This window comes from Adiantum capillus-veneris, chromosome 17 (assembly GCF_014529385.1).
Source record: "Adiantum capillus-veneris isolate H3 chromosome 17, ASM1452938v2, whole genome shotgun sequence".
Classification (NCBI taxonomy): Eukaryota; Viridiplantae; Streptophyta; class Polypodiopsida; order Polypodiales; family Pteridaceae; genus Adiantum; species Adiantum capillus-veneris.
Genome location: NC_140947.1, coordinates 153,474,923 through 153,500,506, shown reverse-complemented (window position 1 = coordinate 153,500,506; position 25,584 = coordinate 153,474,923). Strand labels below are relative to the sequence as shown.

At 44.2% G+C, this 25,584-nt stretch overlaps 1 protein-coding gene across 5 annotated transcripts in view; it reads left to right on the top strand.

Moving 5' to 3' along the window:
- LOC147438350 (isoamylase 2, chloroplastic-like) overlaps window positions 1–25,584 on the top strand; it is a 194,788-nt gene that overhangs the window by 5,252 nt on the left and 163,952 nt on the right. For all 5 annotated transcript variants that reach the window (XM_086487649.1, XM_086487650.1, XM_086487651.1 and 2 more), the window contains exon 3: window positions 25,000–25,086. In XM_086487649.1, coding sequence (XP_086343775.1) covers window positions 25,000–25,086 — 87 coding nt within the window. The remainder of the gene's footprint in view (window positions 1–24,999; window positions 25,087–25,584) is intronic.

Sequence of the window (25,584 nt, the reverse complement as noted above, 5' to 3'; positions counted from 1 at the left end):
ACTTTGTCGGATAGCTAAGAATCTTTGGTTGTTTCACTTAGCAACAACCCTGCTTTAACCTTTGATGGTGTACGAGGCTCTATCTCGAATGAAGAAATCAGGAGGAAGTCTAGTGGTGAAAGCAATGGCTCAGCGTATCAAGTTAGAGACAGATCCGAAATGCAGCCAATAAAGACAAAATTATAGCATGCTGAAATTGACCCGCAGCTCACTAGAAAGCTTCCATACCGCAAGGGAAAGTGTCCCTGACGTGTACTTTTGATCTACAAGGATATTTGCTCCGTTATGTTGGTGAAATTGGGTCACAAACCTGCAATTACAGCCATGGATAGGTTTGAACAGCTTAGTGAGGGTTAGATGGAAGCGTTTGGATCGTTTATTTGCCAGGGGAGCCTCGGGAAAACATTGGGTGCTTGTACACGACAATTTAGAGAGATTTCCCATAATGAATCTCGTCTAATTCAAGGGGCAAGTTACCCTACAAGTGTGAGAGCTTGAGGGCTATCCACAAAAGTGATTGGCATGCAAATTGGAGCGCAAAACAGAGAATTCAGCGAGCTGTAATTTCTCGCCAGGTTTTGCAAAGTGCTCTAAAGTGCATGGAAAATCAATGTTTACTTGGGATTTTGTCTGTGGAGACTTCTAATGTGATTATGTTGCTGAAAATCGGGTTAGAGTAGAGGAATTTCAGCCCGATAAAAGTGGGGCAGCTTGTAGAAGTTTACAGGTTTTTCTCAAGTATAATAAGAATAAAGAAATACCGAAAGGAGTGCCAGTCTTTGGGGCCAACAGGGTGTCGTTGTCTACTTGGTAGTGCTCTAGCTGCCAGGCCGTGGTTTGTCTTGAAGTGTTGAATTCCAGTCGTAGGCTTATTCGTGAAGTTTTTTTGTGTCCTAAAGTTAAAGTAAAGTTTTGGGTCAAAGCCAAAGTTCACCGCCCTACGGGCCAGTTTCAACAACAACTATGCATGTGAGATAGACGGTGTTGCACCATTCATTTGGCTCTTGAAAATATAAAAGAGCTGATTTTGCAGAATGTACGATATGTCCCTGGCATTAAGAAAATTTTGCTATCTATGGGACAATTGGATGCAAAAGGTTATTTCACTACGTTTGGTGGTGGATCTAGGAAAGTATACAAGGGTTCAATGCTGATTATAAAAGGCAGCAAGAAGGGGACTTTGTATTATTTGTAAGTTTTTGGGTGTAGCAAAAGTCCATTCTCAAATGGAACTTTGGCACAAAAGACTTGGCCATATGAGCCAGAAAGGTCTTCAGGTTCTCTCCTCTTTAGGGAGGATGTAAAAGGTCCTGGTCTCGACTTTTGTAATGATTGTATATGTGGAAAACATGTGAAGTCTTCGTATTACTTTGGTGTCGCGAAGAAGTCTAATGCTCTTGATTTGGTACACTCTGATGTATGCACTATGCTTGTTAGTTCATATGGGGGTGCACGGTACTTTGCTACTTTCATTGATGATTTTGATAGAAAGTCATCGGCGTATGTATTAAAGGGCAAAAATGAAGTATTGGATGCTTTCAAACGGTTTCATGCTTTGGTTACCACACAAAGAGGGCTTAAATTGAAAGCAATTAGAATGGATAATTGGGGAGAGTATGTCTCTAATGAGTTCAACAACTTTGTGAGATGCATGGCATTAAGCGAGTGTTTACGGCTCCTTATAACCTTGCATCAAATGGCGTGGCTGAACGATATAATCGCACACTTTGTGAGAGAGTCAGATGCATGCTATCCACGACTAATCTCCCACATGAGTTTTGAGGAGAGGCTCTTAAAGCTGCAGTTCGTGTATGCAATCGCTCTCCGAATCGTGCTTTGGAAAATGGGATTCCTGAAGAGGTTTCGTCTGGCAAACCTGCTTCATATGTCCATTTGCGTGTCTTTGGCTGTGAGGCCTTTGTTTATGTACCTGCAGAACTGTGGACCAAACTTGACGTGAAATCCATCAAGGGAATCTTCATGGGATATGAAGATGAGGGAGAGATGGGTTACAGAATTTGGTTACCTCAGAATAGGAAGATAGTACGCATCCGAGATGTAGTGTTTAATGAGGCAAAGTTGCTAAATAATGCTACACAAAGTGATCTTAACAAAAAGAAGGTCAAGTTTCAGCATGAACAACGAGCCATAAATCAGCCATTAGCTGAAGATTTTGGGCCTATTGATGCTAAAAATGAGCAGCAACCCGTTGTGCTACTACCAGAAGATCACGAACAACCAATGGATGCACAGGATGGGGTAGGACATGATGAAGAACATGCTGAAAACAGATTACAGCAGCAAGGAAATGCTGAAAATCAGCCACCTAATGATGGTGGGCACGTTCCTGAGGATGTAGGTCCATTGCCACAAAACATGGACCATTGGGTAAGAAGGTCTACATGTGTCAGAAGGCAACCACAAAGGTTTCAACCATCTTTGGATTGGATTTTGTTGACAGATGAAAATGAGCCTCTGACATATAAAGAGGCACAATCATGTGAACATGAGTAAGTGGGAGCTTGCTATGCAAAACAAGATGAATTCTTTGTATGCAAATGATGCATGGGAGCTTGTACCTTTGCTTAAGGGTTCCTAAGGATGTAGGCCCATTGCCACAAAACATGGACCATTGGGTAAGAAGGTCTACATGTGTCAGAAGGCAACCACAAAGGTTTCAACCCTCTTTGGATTGGATTTTGTTGACAGATGAAAATGAGCCTCTGACATTTAAAGAGGCACAATCATGTGAACACAAGAGTAAGTGGGAGCTTGCTATGCAAAACAAGATGAATTCTTTGTATGCAAATGATACATGGGAGCTTGTACCTTTGCTTAAGGGTAGGAAAGCCATCCCTAACAAATGGGTTGACAAAGTGAAATGTATTAATGGGAAGTACAAAGCATGGTTGGTTGCCAAGGGTTATGAATAGAAGGAAGGCATGGACTTCCAGGAAGTCTTCTCACCGGTGGTGAAAATGACTACCCTCCGTGTTTTGTTTGCTCTCGCTGCTCTTCTTGATTCAGAGATGGATCAAATGGATGTAACAATTGCTTTTCTTCATGGTGACTTGGGTGAGAAGCTATATATGGAATAGTTGGACGGTTTTGTCATTCCAGGAAAAGAGCATTTGGTATGGAGACTAAAACACAGCTTGTATGGGCTGAAAGAAGCCCTGAGACAGTGGTACAAAACGTTTGACACCTAAATGCTCAATCATGGATTTAAATGCTGTCATAAACTGGTGACGTGGCTGCCTGGTACACACACACACACTATCTGCTGAAATGATGATGTTGCTGACGTGGCATGTCGTACAAAAGCCCGTGAATTGCGGCGCTGTTTACGGCAGACAGGGCAGATTTTTGACCTTGCTTTATTCTACGCAATAAGCAAGAGAGAGAGAGATAGCTTTATTTTTCTCAAGCAAGGCTTGTGAGAGAAAAGTTGCTTTATTTTTACAAGGCTTTTTATTTACAGCTTTAGGGGCTTTGCTTTTGGCATCCCTTGTAAAATCTTTATTAGTGCGGGTAGGCCTCCCACTTCTCAGAGCATCTGGACGCAGAGTCTGAGAGTGAGAGCCTCCCACTCCCTTGTACTTTGAGTTGCAGATTAATACAAAAAGAAATACCGAAAGGGGCGCCAGTCTTTGGAGCCAATATCTCTAGGCACAAAACTCCGCCGGGCCGTGTCGAATCAATTGTGAATTGTGAACTGTTTTGAAGTGAAATTCTTGTCATGTCGCGGTAGAATCTTGACTTGGAGTAACCAAGTCTATTACAGTGGTATCAGAGCACGGCCGATTTCTCTATCGGGAAATCCAATCCTTTTTATGCGGCACTTATGGATTCAGACAGAGATCAGTCGACTTCCTCTGCATCCGGAGATGCGGGAAGAGATCACGAAGAAGATTCACGCGAGGAGTACGGCCCGCCTCAGCCTACTCAGGCGGAGCTTGAAGAGATGGAGCGTCGACGATGCAACAAAGATGATGCTAAATTTTGGGAAGGACCCGAAATTTGCAAAATTTATGACCCAGACCTCCTTCGACGAGGTGCACTCACAGTGACGGCAAACCACAAAACCACCCCTCAAATCGGCACTCAAGAAACCTCCTCCTCCAAGGATGTTTACAGAGCAGGAATTAGAAGAGGTGGTTGATACATGGATTTCTCAGCTTTTTGATGCACATAACAAAGCCAAAAAGCACGACAAAAAGCAAAAGAAAGGCACTGGCTTCCCGGGTTATTTGGGTCGTCAGTTTACATTTGCCTCGGCAAGAAGACAGAAAAAGCACGTCAGATTTGAAGGAGTATTCTTCTTCTTCTGATAGTTCTTCTAGCTCTTCTGACTTGAGCGAAGAAGACAGAAAAGGGAAAAAGCGAAGCAAAAAACAAAGCTTCGGAAAGGGCAAGAAAAAGGCAAAGAAGCCTAGATTTCGCCTAGTTTGTGACAGTTCTACAGAGGACTCGTCTTCAGACAGTTCGGACTCCGATGATCACAGATTCTATGCAAAGAAGAAGAATTTCTATAAAGCCAATCAGCACGACTTTCTGGAGGATAAAAGCAAGAAATTCCAAGAGTTTAAAGAAGGTGGATAGTCAATTAAATTTGACACGTTTTTTGGATATCGAGATGCTTCGAAGGCTTTGGCCTTCATACAACAGTTTGACATAGCTTTCTCTGGAGGGCGTTACTTAGAGCACTCCAAGATTCGGAGGGCTACTTCTTACTTCAAGGGAAATGCTCGAACTTGGTGGTCCACGCTTCTATTGAACAAGACAACGCCAGTTAAATGGCTGAAATTTAAAAGGCTTTTTCTTTCTTCTTGGTTGACTCGGGAGTACGAACGCAACATACGAACTGCTTGGAACCATCTTCAGATGAACAAGAAGGATACATTGGACGCATATTGCGAGAGATTCTGGAGCTCTTTTCTACCAGCCTCTTGTCACAAACTGGTGATGTGGCTGCCCAGTGCACACACAGACCCATCCCCTGGCTGGCTTGCAGAAATGATGACGTGGCAGGCATGTACGGACAGGTCTGGAAATTGCGGCGCAGGTTGTGGACAGCCAGCCACGTGGCAGTGTACGGACACCCGCGTTTTGCGGCGGATTTTGTGGCAACAGAAAAGCAGGGCCAGCTTTTGGGTTACTGCTTTATTCTACGCAATTTGAGAGAGAGAGAGAGAACTCTTTCGTTTTATTTCAAGAAGGCTTTTGATTTTGAAGCTTTTGGGCTCTGCTTTTAGCATCCTTGTAAATCTATATAATGGTGGTTTTGGGCTCTCACTTCTCAGAGCATTTGAACGCAGAGTCTGAGAGTGAGTCCCGACCACTAAGAGTGAGTCCCGACCACTTGCTTGTACTTTGAGTTGCAGATTAATACAAAAAGAAATACCGAAAGGGGCGCCAGTCTTTGGGGCCAGTATCTCTAGGCACGGAACTCCGCCGGGCCAGTGTCGAATCAATTGTGAATTGTGAACTGTATTGAAGTGAATTCTTGTGGTGTCGCGGTAGACTCTCGACTTGGAGTGTCCAAGTCTGTTACAGTGGTATCAGAGCACGGCCGATTTCTCTTCTACGAGAAATCCGATCCTTTTCACACGACACTTATGGCTTCAGATAGAGATTAGTCGACTTCCTCTGCATCCGGAGATGCGGGAAGAGATCACAACGAAGATTCACGCGAGGAGTACGGCCCGCCTCGGCCTACTCAGGCGGAGATCGAAGAGATGGAGCGTCAACGATTGATCGGCGATGCAACAAAGATGATGCCAAATTTTGCGAAGGATCCGAAATTTGCAAAATTTATGAGCCAGACCTCCTGCGACGAGGTGCATGCACAGTGGCGGCAAACCACAGAACCACTCCTCAAACCGGCACTGAAAAAACCTCATACTCCAAGGATATATGCAGAGCAAGAATTAGAAGAGGTGGTTGATGCACGGATTTCTCAGCTTTTTGACGCGCAAGACAAAGCTAAAAAACACGACAAAAAGCAGAAGAAAGACACTGACTTCATGGGTTATTTGGGTCGTGAGTCTACATTTGCATCGGCAAGAAAGCAGAAGAAACGTGTTCGATTTGAAGGAGTACCTAGTTCTTCTTCTTCTTCTTCTTCTTCTGACAATTCTTCTAGCTCTTTTGACTCGAGCGAAGAAGACAGAAAAGACAAAAAGCGAAGCAAAAAGCAAAGCTTCGGAAAGGGCAAAGAAGCCTAAATCTCGCCCAATGGTTGACAATTTTGCAGAGGACTCGTCTTCAGATAGTTCGGACTCTGGCGACAGCAGCTTTTATGCAAAGAAGAAGAATTTTTATAAAGCCAACCAGTATGACTTTCTGGAAGATAAAAGCAAGAAAGTCCGAGAGTGTAAGGAAGGTGGACAATCAATAAAATTTGACACGTTTTCTGGTTATAGAGATGCTTCGAAGGCTTTGTCTTTCATACAGCAGTTTGACATAGCTTTCTCTGGAGGGCGTTACTCAGAGCACTCCAAGATTCGGAGAGCTGCCTCTTACTTCAAGGGAAATGCTCGAACTTGGTGGTCCACGCTTCTATTAAACAAGACAATGCCAGTCAAATGGATGAAGTTTAAAAGGCTTTTTATTTCTTCTTGGTTGACTCGAGTATGAATGCCACATACGAACTGCTTGGAACCATCTTTGGATGACCAAGAAGGATACATTGAATTGCAAGAGATTCTGGAGCTCTTTTCTACCCGCCTCTTCATTTAAGAAGATCTCGTTCAAAGAACAGATTGAGCGGTTTACCTTGGGCCTTCCTACAGAGATCCGAGATCACTGCTTAGAGCAAAAGTCAGATTCCCTATAGGAACTGATGAGTCATGCGAAACGAGGTTTTGCCATTCACTCAAGCAGTTTGACCTACCCCACAGATGAAATCATGACGCAAAGGACCAAACAGACTTCGAAAAATGAAAGTAGAAAGAGGAAGAGAAACCTAGAAAAGAAAGAAAAGGAGGCAGAACCCAAACTAACTCCTCAAGAGAGAGCTCTCTACATCAAGGAGGAGAAGTGCTTTGGATGCGGGGAAACTGGGCACATCTCCGCGAAGTCCCCTAAGAAGTCACTGAAAGAACAAAATGACAAGAATGAAGACACGCCAGAGGGTTCGAGAGCAGCTGAGGAACGTGGACGCAAAGGCAAGATGAAAATAGGACTGGTTCCAGATTGCGTGGGCACTGACCGTAACATGTCACGTGACACATCCAACCCTATGTGTCCGTGGACAAGCTACAACATGATCAGGGTTCAGTCAGTCTAGTTTAGAAGTGATCTGGCACTTTTGTGAGTCTATTTGTAGACCGTGCATGCCCAGTCACTTAGTGTAAATGCATATCCTCTGGTTGCACACAGCATGATTATCAGTATTCCCTTTAGAATCCATCAGATTTAGTCAGGGGAATTTTCCAGTGCATTTAGCCTATTTTCCCTATTTTTGGTATTTTTCACTTATTATTTTAAGTGAAGTAGGTAGGGCAATTTTGCTAAGTTAATGTATAAGCAAACCCAAGTTAGCACTTTCTGGCAGAAGAGGCAGCAGGGGCGCATGCTCAACAGGCACCTTCTCAGCAGAACCCCAGCAGTACCCTTGGCGTTTTTGGTTCCCCCACCTTCGCCACACATCAGCCCCAGCGTTTTTCAGTTGCATCATCGCCATCATCACTGGATTGCATAGGGTTTTTGCATACCATCAGCAGTACTAGATTCCTTGGCGTTTTCCCCCATGATCGCCAGCCTAACCTCAGCCATAGCGTTTTTGGATTTCAGCTTCAGTCCCAAATTTGGCCTAGCGTTTTACTAACGCTACAGAAGAGATCAGCGTTTTTGGTTTTCAGCCATTGCCGCATCAGATGGTCAGCGTTTTTCAGCATGCAGGACAGCATCAGATTCAGCCCTAGTTGGTTGCAGAAGATTCCCATTTTCAGCCCATAAAAACGCAGCCAAAACAGTCATTTTCAGCCCCCGAAATTCAGCAGATAAAAGACCACAGATTTCAGCCCTAAAGTCGTCGTCGTCATCACCGTCGTCGTCATCGGCATAGTCCCAAGTTGCATCAGTCCATTGCATCCGCATTGTACCACTTTGTGCAATCAATAAGTAGATCACTCTCGCCGACAAGAGTGGGGCCTTCGGAGGAGGGTTTTACAACGTCTGTGGTGTCGTATCTCTCTTCTCTCTCTATCTCACAGTCTCATATACTTGCACGCACAGTGTCCATTCACTTTGTTTGTGATCATAGCACTTTCCATTAAGAACGGAAGGCTCTCCCTTCCATAAGAACTAAAAGGAACCCTTGAGCATAGTTTGGAGCACTCATCTTGAGCGAAGCGCAAACAATCATTCCGCTGCACGTAACATTGGTATCAGAGCTTTGGCAGTGTTCTGTACCACTCAAGGAAAGAACCATAAGAACCACAATAATTTTTTTGCTTGTTGAGGTCGCACGAACCCAAGTTCGCTTGGGCGTGTCGATTCCTAATCGTGTTTTGTTGAAGAGTGACAGGAATCCCAAGAAAGAAGGGCTTGTCCAGCCTCCCCTTCTGTCTCTTTTCACTCATTGAGAGCGAACAGTGCACTTAGCGGCCGGCCAATCGACATGAGGTGGGAAAAAGCAACCTTGGTGTGAGCGCAAGGCCGCCAAGGGGTGCGCCCACGGAAAAGAGTAGAACTCGGGTGAAGAGAAGATCCTTCTCCAACGCGATTTGCAAGCAAAAGAAAATCTCAAGAACCTCAAGCACCCAAGAACCCAAAACCCTCAAGAACCCAAGTTTCTCTTGGCCTTAAGGACCAAGGCTCATAGTGCATGGTCGCCACCCGAAGCGGAATGGATACTTCGCATACAGGTGATGAGTATGAAAGAGGCGACGAAAACTTTTCCCCACCAGGAGATTTTTTCAACCCTCCCCCCTTGCCATCTACGCCACCAAGTGTACCAAACCCTATGGAGGAAATGGTCAAGCAGATGATGGCCATGATGGATAGGCAAGAAGCAAATCGCCTTGCTAGGGACCGTGAGCAAGAAGCAAATCGCCTTGCTCAGGACCGTGAGCGCGACGAAAGAAACGCAAGACTTGCCGCACAACAAGAAGACAATCGCCTTGCTTTAGAACGCGAGCGCGACGCACGCAAAGAACAAAAACAACAAAGAAAGGCGGACGAGGCGGCAAGAAGCGCGACCTTGGAGGCCGAGCGTACAACTCAAAGATTGGCTTTGGAGACCGAGCGTGAAGCTCAAAGAGAGCTACGCACTCAAGAATTGCTTCGACAAGCGCTAGCCTCGAAAACCGAACCACCCAAAGATTGTGGGAGTTCCTCAAGTGGTGCAAGCCACGACGCGGATTCCAACCATCCAGTCACAAAGAAGTTGACTTTCTGTAAGTATGACGGTAAGATGGATGCTACTGTTATTCATTCTTGGTTGCATCAATTTAATGCTTATTTTGTGACAACTAAGAAGAAAGGAAATAACAAAGTTTTGACGGCAGCTATGTACCTTACCGGTGATGCCATTAATTGGTACCACGCATGGCAAGAGGCACAGCTAGCCGTGCACCTAGAGGAAGCCGACGGATTCACGCCCCTTTCCTTCAATTGGGGTGATTTCCAAGACAAGCTCAAGGCGCGGTTTATGCCACTTCAATACCTTGCACGATTGAAGGACGATTGGCGCTCTCTCAAGCAAAATGGTATGCCAGTCATGTCTTTTTCTAATCGTGTTTTCAGCTAGGCACTCAATTACAAAAATCGGATGATGAGCGCAAAGAGGCTTTTTTCATTGGATTGGACGAGTATATCAAGTACTCAACAAGGCGGTAGCGATTGCTCTCGCACAGGAGATGAAGCACAATAAGGGAAAGCCTGAGGAGAACAAGACTTCCACAAGTACCTCGCAGACTTCTCAGAACCTTCAGAACGATAAGAACGGTAAGAATGGTAACTCTTCTAACCAATCTTCCAACAGTCTCTCAGAAAAGAATTCTTCCAATGAATCTAAGGGTAAGGCTAACACAATTGCTAAACCTAAGCTGACTCCATATGAAAAGGTAGCACAAGGAATTGTAGGAGGATACATCACGTCGGAAGAGCAAAGGACTTATTCTAAGGAAGGTCGTTGTTTTCATTGTCACATTAAGGGTCACATAAAAAGAACATGTCCTAAGCTTGAATTGAATGAATCTAAAGAATCCACAGAACCCACTTCCTCTGTCAATGCAATGAATGATAACACGAGTGTGCCCCAAGTTTCTCATGACCATCCCATTGATGATTCTCTTATTAAGTGTTATGGTCGTACGACGGGGCAACGTTCTGTCATATTGTTTGACCAAGGTAGTATGCATGATGTGATCAGTTTCTCTCTTGTTGAGAGAGCCCGCCTCAAAGTTAGTCCGAGATCTCCTATCAAGGTCTCTGGCTTTCGTCCCGGTATGGACGCTCTCATCACGGAGGAGTGCCTTGATGTGTTGTTTGCAATTCAACAGATTGCCTTCACTAGAAGATTTGTTGTTTCTCCTCTCTCAGGATGTGATATGATTTTGGGCATTCGATGGTTTCATGATAATGACGCTCTCATGGATTTTAAGACTCACACTATAACTCTGAATGCCACAAGTGATTCTCCAATTGTCATTCATGGAGAGGATATTGCTCATTCTCCATCTCTCATTGCTAATATGCAGGACAAGATTGAAAGGATTCAGGAAAAGGAGACTCTCTCAGTCTCTTTTTCTCCACAGCATGACACACAGGATTTGCATGATGATTTGAATGACAATGATGAGCATGATGATTTGGATGACAAAGATAAGCATGATGATTTGCATGATCAAGATGTGATTTCTTACAAACATGATGAGTTACATGAAGAAGAGGTGATTGTTCACAAGGATGATGTGTTAGTGGATGCTTTTTCTAGCGAAGCTAACCTCGTTGTAGATTCGATCAATCACGAAGAACCGATCTTGGCTTTCGAATCTAGGTTCAAAGAACCCCCACAAGACGATTTGATCATTCAGGAAGAACCGATCTTGGCTCTCAAGCCTAGGTCCAAAGAACCCTCACAAGAAGTATTATGTGTTCGCATGATTGATACGCACGCATTGTTCGAGTGTTTCATTCGTGATTGTTTCCTGTATTTTAGTCAACATCTTTATGTGATCCCTTTTACTAGGCATGACATATTGTATGTTGAGCACGTTTCCCTCATGAATGAGCACGAATGTATGTGGATTTTTCATGAAAAGCTGAAAAGTATTTATGTAAGGAAGTCACATTCCATGTCTGTTCCTTGGCATGACACAGTACTTGAAAGAGCACATGAAAGTATGAGCACCAAGCATGGGTATTTCCCTTGTGAATTGCCACAGTTGATTCCTTTAGATCATACGAGATTCGATCTCATTGTTTGCATATGTTTGGTGAACGGTTTGTCTCTCCGTCTCTATGTTCATCTACATTGCATACACAGTCTTTGACTAAGACAAGAATTTTATCCTTCACTTTACATGGAATGGGTATGTTCATGGTTTTGTGTTGGAAATGGTTTCAGGAATTTTCAGCCATGGAGATTCTTGAAGACGAAAGAAGCAGGTCTCTAGACGAAGTTGAAGCAAGGAAGGAGCTACAAAAGACTTTGTCGCTTTCGGCGCGGCCCAAAGAAGGAAGCGTTGCAGAGCTTTATGAAGTTCAAGTACCGCACGACCCACACATCGGAGTGGGCCGGCGAAGAGTCCCTTCCAGGATTCCGGATGCTATTGGCGATCTCCCTCGACGCCATACAGTTCGGTACCAGTACCTCACTTTGAAAAGGAGGGGATGTCACGTGACACATCCAACCCTATGTGTCCGTGGACAAGCTACAACATGATTAGGGTTCAGTCAGTCTAGTTTAGAAGTGATCTGGCACTTTTGTGAGTCTATTCGTAGACCGTGCATGCCCAGTCACTTAGTGTAGATGCATATCCTCTGGTTGCACACAGCATGATCATCAGTATTCCCTTCAGAATCCATCAGATTCAGTCAAGGGAATTTTCCAGTGCATTTAGCCTATTTTTCCTATTTTTGGTATTTTTCACTTATTATTTTTAAGTGACTTTCCAACAAAAGTAGGTAGGGAAATTTTGCTAAGTTAATATATAAGCAAACCCAAGTTAGCACTTTCTAGCAGAAGAGGCAGCAGGAGCACATGCTCAACAGGCACCTTCTCAGCAGAACCCCAGCAATACCCTTGGCGTTTTTGGTTCCCCCACCTTCGCCACACATCAGCCCCAACGTTTTTCAGTTGCATCATCTCCATTATCATAGGATTGCATAGCGTTTTTGCATACCATTAGCAGTACTAGATTCCTTGGCGTTTTCCCCCATGATCGCCAGCCTCACCTCCGCCATAGCGTTTTTGGATTTCAGCTTCAGTCCCAGATTTGGCCTAGCGTTTTACTAACGCTACATAAGAGATCAGCGTTTTTTGGTTTCAGCCATTGCCGCATCAGATGGTCAGCGTTTTTCAGCATACAAGACAACATAAGATTCAGCCCTAGTTGGTTGCAGAAGATCCCTATTTTCACCCCATAAAAACGCAGCCAAAACAGTCATTTTCAGCCTGTCACAAAGTGATGACGTGGCTACGGACAACAGAAACCCTAAAATTCCTGCAAACCTTAATTTTTGCTAAAACCCCTAATTTTCGGAAATCGCGGAGGTCTTTTTTCTTTTTTGGGGATATTTTTGAGCGACACAAATCTCAGCTTTTGGCCAGAAAAGCATAATTGCTTTTTGTTGCTCTCATTGAGAGAGAGAGAGAGAGAGAGAGAGAGAGAGAGAGAGAGAGAGAGAGAGAGAGAGAGAGAGAGAGAGAGAATTTGCTTTTACTTTCAGAAGCTCTCTGTGAGAGAGGGAAAAGAGCTTTTGCTTTGAGGCTTTTGCTTTCAAGCTTTTGGGGCTCTGCTTTTGGGCATCCCTCGTAACATTAAATAAGTGGTTTGGGCATTCACTTCTCAGAGCATCTGGACACAGAGTCTGAGAGTGAATCCCGAGACACTCTCTTGTACTTTGAACTGATTAATACAAAAAGAAATACCAAAAGGGGCGCGAGTCTATGGGGCCAATATCTCTAGGCACGGAACTCCGTCGGGCCAGTGCCAATCTATTGTGATCTGTGAGTTGTTTTGAAGTGGTTATTTGGTGCTGTCGTGATTGATTCTTGACTTGGAGTGTCCAAGTCTGTTACAGTGGTATCAGAGCACGACCGATTTCTCTTCTACGGAAAATCCGATCCCCAATTTTTTTTTCCGCGGCACCTATGGCTTCAGGCAAGGATCAGTCGACTCCCTCTGCATTTGGAGATGCAGACAGGGATCACAACGAAGATTCCGGCAGAGAGTATGGCCCGTCTCGGCCTAAGTAGGCCGAGCGGCGAGAGATGGAGCGTCGTCAATTGATTGGCGATGCAACAAAGATGATGCTCAATTTTGCCAAGGACGTGAAGATGGCAAAATATATGAGCCAGACCTCTTTGGAGGAGGTACAAACGGAGTGGCAGAGAACCACAACACCACTCCCGAAACCCGCTCTCAAGAAACCTTCTGCTCACAAGAAATATACAGAGAAGGAATTGGAGAACGTGGTTGATGCACGGATTGCTCAGCTTTTTGACGTGCGAAAGAAAGACAAAAAGCACGGCAAAAGGCAGAAGAAAGGTAGCGACTTCCCAGGATATTTGGGTCGTCGGTCGACATTTGACAAAGCAAAGAAACAGAAGAAGCGTGTCAAATTTGAAGGAGTACCTAGTTCTTCTTCTTCTTCTGACAGTTCTTCTAGCTCTTCAGACTCGAGTGAAGAAGACAGAAAAAGCAGAAAGCGAAGCAAGAAGCAACGCTTCGGAAAGGGCAAGAAAAATCTAAATCTCGCCCAAAGACTTACAGTTCTACTTAGGACTCGTATACATATAGCTCAGATTTTGATGATGGAAACTTCTATGCGAACAAGAAGAATTTTTACAAAGCCAACCAATATGACTTTCTCGAAGATAAAAGCAAGAAAGTCCGAGAGTTTAAGGAAGGTAGCCACACGATCAAGTTTGATACTTTTTCAGGATACTCAGATACTTCGAAGGCTTTGTCTTTTATACAACAGTTTGACATCGCTTTCGCGGAAGGACGCTATTCAGAGCACTCCAAGATTCGGAGAGCTACCTCTTACCTTAAGGGGAATGCTTGTACTTAGTGGTCAACACTTCTTTTAAACAAGACTGTGCCAGTTAAATGGCTGAAATTTAAAAAGATTTTTATTTCTTCTTGGTTGACGCAAGAATATGAACGAGATATACGAGCTGCTTGGAACCATCTTCGGATGACCAAGAAAGATACAATCAATGCTTATAGTGAAAGTTTCTGGAGCTCTTTTCTACCCGCCTCTTTATTCAAGAAGATCTCGTTCAGAGAACAGATTGGGCGGTTCACCTTGGGTCTACCTACAGAGATCCGAGATCACTGCTTGGAACAGAAGTCAGCTTCTATTCAGGAGTCGATGAGTCATGCGAAGCGGGGCTTTCTATTCACTCTAGCAGTTTGACCTACCCCATAGATGAGGCGATGACACAACGAGCCGAATAGACTTCTGGGAATGAAAGTAGAAAGAAAAAGAGCAACCCAGAGAAAAAGGATGCACGACCCAAGCTTACTCTTGAGGAGAGAGCTAGCTTCATCAGAGAGGGGAACTGCTTTGGATGCGGGGAATAGGGACATATCTCTGCGAACTGCCCTAAAAAGGCACAGAAAGAACAGACTAATAAAGACAACGATAGGCCTGAGAGTTCGAGAGCAGCTGAGGAACGTGGTAGAAAAGGGAGATAGAAAAACAGAACTGGTACCACATGGCGTGAGACCTGCAACGAATCTAAGTACAAACTTTGCCGCTTTTGGGGATCCACAGAGGTGACTCCCTTTCAGACATTGAAAGAGAAATTGACTACAGGACCAGATTTGACCTTGCCGGACTTACAAAAGTCATTTGAAGTATTTTGTGATGCTTATGGTCGTAGTCTGGGGGCGGTCTTGATGCAAGAAGGCCATGTCATTGCTTACGAGAGACGATTGTTCCCTAGTCCGGAGATGACAACACAGATTTATGAGAAAGAGCTTTTGGTGGTTATCCATGCTCGTACTCAGTGGCGGCATTACCTACTCGGAGCAGATTTTATTGTCTTTACAGACCATCAGAGTTTGCGCTACTTCTTGCCACAGAAGCAGCTTTCGGAAAAGCAGATGTGGTGGGCGAACATCTTGTCACAGTTTCACTTCCAGATTGTCCATATGCAGGGACAGAAGAATGTGGTGGCAGATGCTTTGTCTCGGAAGCCGTGGGTTCTGGCTATTTCCGCGATACATCATAGGAGCTTCGAGGATATTGTCGATCAGTATGCCATAGATACAGATTTTGCAGATATTTTCACACGGATACGGGATGGGGAGACAATAGCTGGATACTCCCTCCGGGAAGGCTACTTGATGAGAAAGACTATGTTGTGCGTTACACAGCAGTTGCGGGAAAGGGTTATGACTGAATGCCACTGTCCACCTTTTACGGGTCACCGCGGCATTGCTACCACCATGAAGGGGTAGAGAGATACTTCTTTTGGCCGAGACTCAAAAAGGATGTGGAAGAGTTTGTGCGCAGTATGCCAGAAGGTCAAGTTTGACAGGCATAAGGCACAGGAATTGTTACAGCCTTTTACCCATACCCACCCGCCCTCGGGAAAATATTGAAATGGATTTCATTTTTGATCTCCTGAGAACACAGAATGATCACGATGATTTTCCGATTAACATGGCACGTCGGAGACGATTGTCTCCGACAGAGACCCCAGATTTATGAGTTTGTTTTGGAAGGAAATTTGGGAGAACATTGGCACGCGGTTGTAGTTCTCGCCATCGTTCCACTTGCAGATTAACGGGCAATCTGAGATTGCCAATTCAGTGGTTTTAGATTTATTGAAGTCTTGTATCTCGGATCAGAAGACTCAATGGGAAAAGAACTTACCTTTGGTGGAATTTGCCTACAATAACACGATAAACTCTTCGACGGGGAAGACGCCATTTGAGATTGTTGAAAGTACTGCGAAGTTCCATCCTTCCTGAGCACGAAAGATTAGATATTTGAAGCGGATCAATATTCGCGAGATTTGGATATGGCTTTTGCCAAGGTTCGCGAGACTTTGCAAAAGTCTCAAGAACGACAGAGAAAGGCAACGGATCGCTATCATCGCGACTTGAAATTGAAGGAGAATGATTGGGTGCTCTTACATTTTGAGAAGGCACGCCTAAGAAAGAAAAAGGGAAAGAAGAGGCTTTTTCCAAAGCTTAGTATGCGATACTACGGACCTTTCCAGAATACTGAAAAGATAAATGATGTCTCCTTCGGATTGAAACTGCCAGATACTTGGAGGATTCACAATGCATTGCATGTGAGTGTTGAAACCTGTTAGGGGTGATGTGCCTGATGATGGGGAGCTCGATGAGCAACCCGAAGTGGAAGAAAATGAGGAGATCCTTGTTCTTGAACAGATATTGGCACATAAAGATACGAAGAATAAAGGTAAAGTTCGAAGGCGATTCTTGGTTAAGTTCAAGAATTTTCCTGCATTTGATGCGAAGTGGATGGAGGAGGACCTAGCAGATACTCCTCGGATTGTGAAACTTTACCTCGATGTTTTGGTTTAGAAAAGTCTACTCCAAACGGAACCCAGAAATTCAGCTTGGTCGAAGATCTGGTGCAGTGGGATGCACAAGAGGGGAGTTACTCCACTCCTTTGTCAACAGATGCCTTGATTTTGATACTAAAGTCACTGATGTCTCTTTGAGCTTCAGGGATACTGAGAGCTGACAGTATTCTGCTGGATGACTTTATGAAATGGAATTCCTGATAATGTACTGATTTGTTCTTGACTTCTTTTGAGTGCAGGAACTGACAGATGAAATGACTGCAACATTTTGGTCTGGTTGATCTCGAATAGACATGGTTGCAATAGGGGTTAGTCAATCCGACATCGATGAGGTCCCTATTGGACCTAGATGTGATTGCTAGCTACATTGCCGATAAATCATGGTCTATGATCCGAATGAATGTTGAATGTCATGTGATGTCCTATGATGTCTAGTGATGTCCTGTGATGTCGTGTGATGTGACTATCGATTTTGTGTATGTGCTAGAAGTGTGTTCCTAGTACGTAGGTACTAACAGTCAGTGTCTGCTAAGACGGTTTATGGCTTTTGTCGGTTTTGCAGGGGTAATCGTGGTCGATTACAATGCTTTCAAGAGGGGGGTATGTCACAAAGTGATGACGTGACTACGGACAACAAAAACCCTAATTTTTGCCAAAAGCCCTAAAATTCCTGCAAACCTTAATTTTTGCCAAAAACCCTAATTTCCGAAAATCGTGGAGGTCTTTTTTTTTTTTGTTGGGATATTTTTGAGCGACACAAATCTCAACTTTTGGCCAGAAAAGCATAATTGCTTTTTGTTGCTCTCATTGAGAGAGAGAGAGAGAGAGAGAGAGAGAGAGAGAGAGAGAGAGAGAGAGAGAGAGAGAGAGAGAGAGAGAGAGAGAGAATTTGCTTTTACTTTCAGAAGCTCTGTGTGAGAGAGGGAAAAGAGCTTTTGCTTGAGGCTTTTGCTTTGAGGCTTTTGCTTTCAAGCTTTTGGGCTCTGCTTTTGGGCATTCCTCGTAACATTAAATAAGTGGTTTGGGCATTCACTTCTCAGAGTATCTGGACGCAGAGTCTGAGAGTGAATCTCGAGCCACTCTCTTGTACTTTGAATTGAATAATACAAAAAGAAATACCGAAAGGGGCGCCAGTCTTTGGGGCCAATATCTCTAGGTACGGAACTCCGCCGAGCCAATGCAAATCTATTGTGATCTGTGAATTGTTTTGAAGTGGTTATTTGGTGCTGTCGTGATTGATTCTTGACTTGGAGTGTCCGCCAAGGCCAACTTCATTTCACCTGAATTGGCGGCATGGCTCGAGATCACACCCGATCGGATGGGACCACTAGCAGAGGCAGTTCTAGCGGCACCCGGCAGGGACGTAGCCATTACACCTGTCATTGGCAAACGTCGGTTGCGTTGTTAGGGGTATTTGGGGTATGAGAACTTCTACATAATACCTTTGGAAGGTTGTGATGTCCTCTTGGAAATTCCCTGGTACCACAAGAACAACGCCGTGGTCGACTATCAGGCGAGAAAAGCGACTGTGACCACCGAGAAGGGCATAACCATTGTACTAGATGTAAAACCTAAGGGCGAGTCTGTCCCTATTGCATCGGCTTCGGCCATTTCAAAATTAATAAAATCCAGTTTGCTTGTTTACTCGATTTTCTTGAGAGAGATGAATGATGAGAATAGGACATATGTCTGAACTTGATAAAGAACGCCAAGATTTTCTCCACACTCATACTGATTGCTTCTCAGAGGGCCTGCCACGCGAGTTACCACCCGCTCGTCCCGAGGATCATACCATTGATGTGATACTTGGAAGCACACCACCGAACCGGCCACCTTATCGTATGAGCTGAGCTTAGAACGAAGAAATTATGAATCAAGTGAAAGACCTCTTGGAAAAGGGTCTTGTCCAGCCTAGTACTTACCGTACTGCTCTCCAGTGTTGTTGGTTTTGAGGAAAGACGGATCTTGGAGAATGTGCATCGATTATAGAGCTCACAACAAAATCACCATCAAGAACAGATTTCCGATTCCTAGGATCGATGATATACTTGACCGACTACAAGGATCCTCGTGCTTTAGCAGGATCGACTTGAAAAGCGGATATCATCAGATTCGAATCGTGCAGGGGGGTGTCTTCAAGACAGCCTTTCCGACGACTTTTGGGTTATTTGAGTTTTTGGTGATGCCTAGCCAATGCTCCTGCGACATTTAACCGAATGATGGACAAGATTTTTCGAGAGTACAGACTATTTGTTGGCATTTTCTTTGACGACATAGTTGTTTTCTCCAAGGATGAAGAAGAACATAAAGAACATCTGCTTCAGGTCTTTCAGGCATTACGAGATCACAAGTTGCTGATTAATGCGAAGAAAAGTGAATTTTTCCTACCAGAGATCCACTTTTTGGGACACATTGTCTCAGTAGCACGAGTGCAGATGGACCCGGCCTAGATAGAGACTATCCGTGATTGGCCCGATTTGAAGAATGTCCATTAAGTTAGAAGCTTCTTGGGATTGTGTTCGTACTACAGGCGGTTCATTAGAAAGTTTGCAGAGGTTGCTCCCCCTTTGCATTTGTTGACGTAGAAAGGAGTCCCTTTCTCGTGGGGACCCACAGAGGTGACTGCCTTTCAAACATTGAAAGAGAAATTGACTACAGGACCAGTTTTGGCTTTGCCGGATTTGCAGAAGTCATTCAAAGCATATTGTGATGCTTGTGGTCGTAGTCTAGGTGCGATCTTTATGCAAGAAGGCCATGTCATTGCCTATGAGAGCTGATTGTTCTCAAGGCCGGAATCGACAACACAGATTTATGAGAAAGAGCTTTTAACGGTTATCCACGCTCTTACTCAGTGGCGACATTACCTACCCGGAGCAGATTTTACTGTCTTCACAGACCATTAGAGTTTACGCTACTTCTTGTCACAGAAGCAACTATCGAAAAAGCAGACGCGGTGGGCGAACATCGTGTCACAGTTTCACTTCCAGATGGTCCATGTGCAGGGACATAAGAATTTGGTGGCAGATGCTTTGTCCCGGAAGCCGTTGGTTCTGGCTATTTCCACGATTCATCATAGGAGCTTCGAGGATATGGTCGATCAATATGCCACAGATACAGATTTTGCAGATATTTTCACTCGGATACGGAATGGGGAGATAGTAGCGGGATATTCCATTCGGGATGGCTACTTGATGAGGAAAACCATGTTGTGCGTTACATAGCCATTGAGGGAGAAGGTTATGACCGAATGCCACTGTCCACCTTTACGGGTCACCGCGGCATTGCTAGGACCTTGAAAGGTGTAGAGAGATGCTTCTTTTGGCTGAGACTCAAGAAGGATGTGGACGATTTTGTGGCAACTACTGGGTATGTGAGAAGATCAAGTTTGACAGGCATAAAGCACATGGATTGTTACAGTCTTTACCCATATCCACCCGCCCCTGGGAAAGTATTGCAATGGATTTCATTTTTGATCTCCCGAGAACACAGAGTGGTCACGATGGTATCTGGACTGTTATTGACAGATTTAGCAAGCAAGCTCATTTCATTCCAGTGAAGAAAACAGTCAAGCCGGATCACTTAGCGAGACTGTTTGTGGCCCAGATTTTCAGATTAATGGCATGCCTGAGACGATTGTCTCCGACAGGGACTCCAGATTTACTAGTTTGTTTTGGAAGGCTATTTGGGAGAACATTGGCACACGGTTGCAGTTCTCGTTATCTTTCCACCCGCAGACTGACGGGCAATCTGAGATTGCCAATTCAGCGATACTAGATTTATTGAAGTCTTACATCTCGGATCAGAAGACTCAATGGGAAAAGTATTTACCTTTGGTGGAATTTGCCTACAATAACATGATACACTCTTCGACGGGGAAGGTGCATTTGAGATTATTGAAGGTCCTACGAAGGTTCCACCCTTCCTAAGTACTAAAAATAAGATTTTTGAAGCCGATGAGTACACGCGTGACTTGGACACGGCTTTTGCCAAGGTCCGCGAGGTTTTGCAGAAATCTCAAGAAAGACAGAAAAAGGAAGCAGATCGCCATCGTTGCGCTTTAAAATTGAAGGAGAACGATTGGGTGCTCTTACGTTTTGAGAAGGAATGCCTGAGAAAGAAAAAGGGAAAGGAGAGGCTTTTTCCAAAGCTTAGTATGCGATACTATGGACCTTTCCAGATTTCTGAAAAGATTAATGATGTCTCCTTTAGATTGAAGCTACCCGAAACTTTGAGAATTCACAATGCTTTTCATGTGAGTCTCTTGGAGCCTTTTAAAGGCGATGTGTTCGAAGATGGGAAGCCTGATGAGCAACCTGAAGTGGAAGAAAATGAGGAGATCCTTGTTCCCGAACTGATATAGGCACATAAAGATAGAAAGATTAAGGGTAAAGTGATAAGGCGGTTCTTGGTTAAATTCAAGAACTATCCTGCATTGGATGCGAAGTGGATGGAGGAGGAGGACCTAGGAGATACTCCTCAGATTGTGAATCTTTACCTTGAAGCATTCGGATTAGCATAGTCTATTCTAAATGGAACCCCGAACTCAGCTTGGGCGGACTTTGGTGCAGCGGGTATGCACAAGAGGGGAGTTGCTCCACTCCTTTGTCAACAGATTGCCTCGATTTTTGATGTGAGAGTCACTGATGTCTCTTTGAGCTTCAGGGATACCGAGAGCTGACAATATTCTGTTGTATGACTTTATGAAATGGAATTCCCGATAATATGAAATTGATTTGTTCTTGACTTGTTTAAGTGCAGGAATTGATAGACGAAATGACTGCAGCATTTTGGTCTGAGTGATCTTGATAGACATCATTGCAATAGGGATTAGTCAATCGGGCATCTATGAGGTCCTGAGTGGATCTAGATACGATTGCTAATTGCATTGTCGATAAATCATAGTCTGAGATCCGAATGAATGTTGAATGTGATTTGTCGTGTGATGTCCTGTACTGTCGATTTGGTACATGTGCTAGATGTGTGTTCCTAGTGCGTCGGTACTAACAGTCAGTGTCTGCTAAGACAGTTTATGGCTTCTGTCTGTTTTGCAGGCGTAATCGAGGGTGGTTACAATGCTTTCAAGAGGGGGGTATGTCACAAACTGGTGACGTGGCTGCCTAGGGCACACAGACCCACCCCAGGCTGGCTTGCAGAAAGGATGATGTGGCAAGCTTGTACGGACAAGTCCGGAAATTGCGGCGCAGGTTGTAGATAGCCAACCATGTGGCAGTGTACGGACGCCCGCGTTGTGCGGCGGATTTTGCGGCAGTAGAAAATCAGGGGCAGCTTTTGGGTTTTACTGCTTTATTCTACGTAATTTAAGAGAGAGAGAGAGAAATCTTTCGCTTTATTTCAAAAAGGCTTTTGATTTTGAAGCTTTTGGGCTCTGCTTGTCGCATCCCTTGTAAATCTATATAATGGTGGTTTTGGGCTCTCGCTTCTCAGAGCATCTGGATGGAGAGTCTGAGAGTGAGTCCCGACCACTCGCTTGTACTTTGAGTTACAGATTAATACAAAAAGAAATACCGAAAGGGGCGCCCGTCTGTCGGGCCAGTGTCGAATCAATTGTGAACTGTGAACTGTATTGAAGTGAATTCTTGTGGTGTCGCGGTAGAATCTCGACTTGGAGTGTCGAAGTCTGTTACACCTCTTCATTTAAGAAGATCTTGTTCAAAGAACAGATTGAGCGGTTTACCTTGGGACTTTCTATAGAGATCCGAGATCACTGCTTAGAGCAAAAGTGAGATTCCATTCAGGAACTGATGAGTCATGTGAAATGGGGGCTCCTCCCCTGGAAGCAATCCTCTGACAACAAACTTCCCAAGAACGGCTTTCTCTGTTGTGCTGGGTCTATGATCCCAAACCTCCCCTGAGAACAAGGAAGAGTGATGACTTGCCAGGCCACTCTGGCCCGGGCTATCTGAGTGTCGCGCCCTGACCAAAGGAAATTCCTGATCAGCCTCTCTACCTGGTTGATGCAGGAACTGGAAAAGATCCAACAAGACGTGATGTACCACATAGTAGCCAACAACACCTGATTGGCCACTACAACTCTGCTTGCCAGAGAAAGTCGTGCGGAGCTCTAACGTAACAGCTTCCTCCTGATGGACAGGAGGAGGGGAGCAATCTGTTGCTCAGGAGATAAGTCCAAGCCAACCTGACAGCCCAAGTATCGAATTGCAGTCCCTGGGGGAATCCATCTGAAACCCTCATCTGGAGCCAATCAGGCGTAGGAGCACCACCAACCGAGAAAGCCACTCTTTTTCTCCAGCTGCTGAGTGCGCCTGATGCACAACGAAAAGTCTCAAGAGCCTGCTCACACCTGTGAAGGTTGGCCTCCTTGCCCTCCAAGTACAAAGTTGAGTCGTCTGCAAACTCAGCATCAAGTAGCTCGTCCCGCGAATAGGGAGCACTAAGCCACTTAGACCAACCTGTTGTGAAACCAAAAATCTGCTCATCACCTCATCATAAAACAGAAAAAGGAAGGGGGCAAGAGGGCAGCCCTGTCTGACCAAATGTGTGAGCATGAAGCGATCTCCTCTACCACGTGCCAAAAGTACTTGACTGTGTGTCCGTTTGTAAAGAGCCTACACACCTCTGATCCAGGTATCTGAGAAGCCCATCCTACGTAGAGTGCCCTCCAAAAAGTCCCAGTCAACTCTATGTAGGCCTTCTCAAAATCGAGAAGAAGTATCACCAGATCCTCACCATGGAGGCGCGCGAGGGCAGAAGCCTCCCAAAAAGTAAAGATGTTGTCAAGGATACTACGCTCCTTGACAAAACCTATCTGTGTCCCATGTATAATACTCTCTAGAAGTGGCAGAATCCTTAAACTCAGAGCCTTGGCAAGAATTTTGTAGGCTGAGTTGAGGATGGTGATGGTCACCCACTGTTGCATCTCATCCAAGGAGCCCCCCTCCTTGGGAATGAGGTAAATCAGGCCCTCACTCATGCTATCAACTTGATTATGCCAAATTCCTCTAAAAAGTCTTTGAACAATGCAATGACATGGGATTTAGCAGTCAAAGCAAAAAGGCTTCGCAAGAAGCAAAGGTTCAAGACAAATGTTTCAGATAACTCAAAGATTGAAGATTTTCGGAGATTCAATGCTTTTCTAGAGTTCTATCAACATCAAAAGTCATTTCTTTGACATGGGCTCTCATTTTAAATGAGAGGGAACGTCACGATTGTGACTATGTTACAGTATTACATCTACTCCTAGTTGCAGATACGCAAAGTGCCATGCCAAGGAGAACCCCTACGCTTGGATGGTCACGACCCTTCGCTCAAGAGACACGCCTCGTCGCCAAAAGCCACACTCCTTCGACGATTGGTCACACCCCTTCGCTCTATGGTTGCAACTCTCGTCCAATGGTTGCAGCTCTTCGTCGAAAGGATGTGTCCTTACGTCTAAAATCGCGTCTCTTCACCATGAGATGTGTCTTTTCATTTGTGTCTCTTCGTCTCCTATATAAGGAGCCTATTGTACTCTGTTTTCAAGCATTCAATCAATCAATCAAACACACATTCAGTCTCTTGAGTCTCAGTTTGATCTTAAGCATGAAATTTTAAGTCTTAATTATAGGATTAGCACCACTAATCCTCACAACACTGACTCCACGCAAACAATATCATGTGTACTGTTGAATAGAGACGAAATGCTGTAGACATGACATCTCACATATACTCAAACAAACATACATTCTGAAAGACTTCTATTGCTTCCTTCCAATGTGGTCAGATCTTGAAGATGCTTCTGTTTACGAGGGGAGAAAACAAGGCTATCCTAGCTGAAAAGTTTTACTCTTGGTGACTCTTCTGTAATTGTCTTGTGCGTGTCTCTTTATTCCTCTTTGATGTACAATTTTGAAAGAAGCTTCTGTTTTGGAGCAAGACATGGCTATTATTGGATTGCAAGGTGGTGCTAGCAAACAAGCTATCCAGAAATCTTCTAAACTGTCGTATTCTTCTGAGTCTTCCGCTGTCAATGAACGCTTTCTTTTGTTAAGTAGGAATGACAGTACTGCTGGAACCAATTGGCTTGTCACTGCTTACTTGACAGTTGTCTCTTAAGTTGATGTGGCATTTTGGTCAATTTTCCCGTATGGCAATTTCTTAAAGCTTTATCTGAGATGCTCTTGGCTTTTTGCTGTAGGTTTGATTTGTGTTTGAGGCTTTCATTTCAGGAAGATGGTTGTTTACTAGGGAATATTGTGACTTCTTACTGATATTTTTCTTAATTTCATGCGTAGGTGTTAGCCACAGTGACAAAGGGGGGTAGCAGTTACAAAGTGAGTGTTGTGATTCGTTCTAAGGAAGACAATTTGTGCATGCATTGGGTGAGTCAGCTCTAGATTTTATATGTTCCACTCGTGTTTAAGGTAATCGAGAATTGAAACTAAGCTTTCAGTCTCATACCTTCTATTTGATGTTTATACTCCTGTACTTTTTTGTTCATTATTGTTTTCTTAATTTGTTTGCTTATTGAAACTTGAAAGTTTGTCCATACATTTCCCTATGGAAAACACACCAAGGGTTATGAACTTTTACACCTCAGCTCAAGTATGGACATGGTTAGTCTTCACTCTTGGGGGCCAACAGGTAGAGGTATCTTATTTATATATATGTCTTTCATATCTGCGACAATATTGGTCAACACTCTGGGACTTACATACAGCTAGACATTTCTGTATTTCCTATGGTTGCTAGTTCATCTCAGCTTTGATAATCTCATGGCACCGCAAGAGAGAGAGGGAGATGAAATGAAATGCTATATTAAACATTTTCAAAAGGCCAAAAATGACTTATGAGACCAAACTGATACAATCTTGGTGGAT